The sequence below is a fragment of the Augochlora pura genome, unplaced genomic scaffold (assembly GCF_028453695.1).
Source record: "Augochlora pura isolate Apur16 unplaced genomic scaffold, APUR_v2.2.1 APUR_unplaced_8560, whole genome shotgun sequence".
Classification (NCBI taxonomy): Eukaryota; Metazoa; Arthropoda; class Insecta; order Hymenoptera; family Halictidae; genus Augochlora; species Augochlora pura.
In genome coordinates this window covers 1-1,033 of record NW_027589354.1, presented here as the reverse complement: position 1 = coordinate 1,033, position 1,033 = coordinate 1, and the positions used below count along the sequence as shown (strand labels likewise).

The 1,033-nt window shown below is 42.6% G+C and overlaps 1 protein-coding gene across 1 annotated transcript; it reads left to right on the top strand.

Moving 5' to 3' along the window:
• Positions 1-148: 148 nt before the first annotated feature.
• LOC144478130 (uncharacterized) lies at positions 149-849 on the top strand (the record flags this gene model as incomplete). Its single annotated transcript, XM_078195848.1, has 2 exons — positions 149-361; positions 455-849. Coding segments are annotated over 2 exons (608 nt in total), but the record flags the coding sequence as incomplete, so codon positions are not given.
• Positions 850-1,033: the final 184 nt, after the last annotated feature.

Genomic DNA, 1,033 nt, shown 5'->3' with positions numbered 1-1,033 from the left:
TATTTCGGCGATGAATCCGTTAAGACCCTCGGCGTAATCTGGAGTCCGCGTGACGATTCAATTAGATACACCGTATCAATTGACAACAGGCAAACACATACCAAACGCACGATCCTTTCGACTATTGCCAAAATATTTGATCCGTTAGGTTTCCTTGGACCCGTAACGGTAAGCGCAAAGATACTTATGCAACGTTTGTGGCAACTGCGGCTAGATTGGGACGAATCCTTACCTGCAGACATCCAAACCGAGTGGTTGAATTACCAAGCGCAATTAAAGTTCTTAAAAGATTTCACCGTTCCACGGCACATTTCGCAACACGAAGTTAAACAAATCGAAATGCATGGTTTTTGCGACGCTAGTGAGCGCGCATACGGAGCCAACATTTATTTACGCACTATATCCATGTCTGGAGATATCGCAGTTCATCTAATTTATGCCAAATCCCGCGTAGTTCCGCTAAAAACCGTTAGTTTAGCGCGACTAGAGTTATGTGGAGCTAAATTACTTGCCGAACTGTTTACCAATGTTAAACAAATAATTCGAACGGAGATCCACTCTACGGTATTGTGGACGGATTCTACAATTGTTCTGCATTGGTTGCAACGGTCTCCGAATACATTGAAGACTTTCGTCGCGAACCGAGTTGCAGACATTCAGGAAAGAACAGACATTAAGACATGGCGACATATTCGATCGATCGATAATCCTGCCGATTTACTTTCACGTGGTCCGAATGTTAAAAATTTCATGACAAACAGTCTCTGGCGTTATGGACCATCGTGGCTGAAATTAGATGAAGCATTTTGGCCAAATTCGCATTTCGAAATGCCAGAAGTTTTACCGGAGGTACGAAAACTTACATGTTTAGTCTCCACAGTCATAGAACCGTTGGAATTTATAAATAAATATTCGTGCATCCGTCGTTTAACTAGAATCATCGCTTATTGTCTACGTTTCGTATCGAGACCTCGAGTTACTCGACGTCTTTCTGTCGAGGAATTACAACGCGCAAAAGAGAAAATCATCTCAC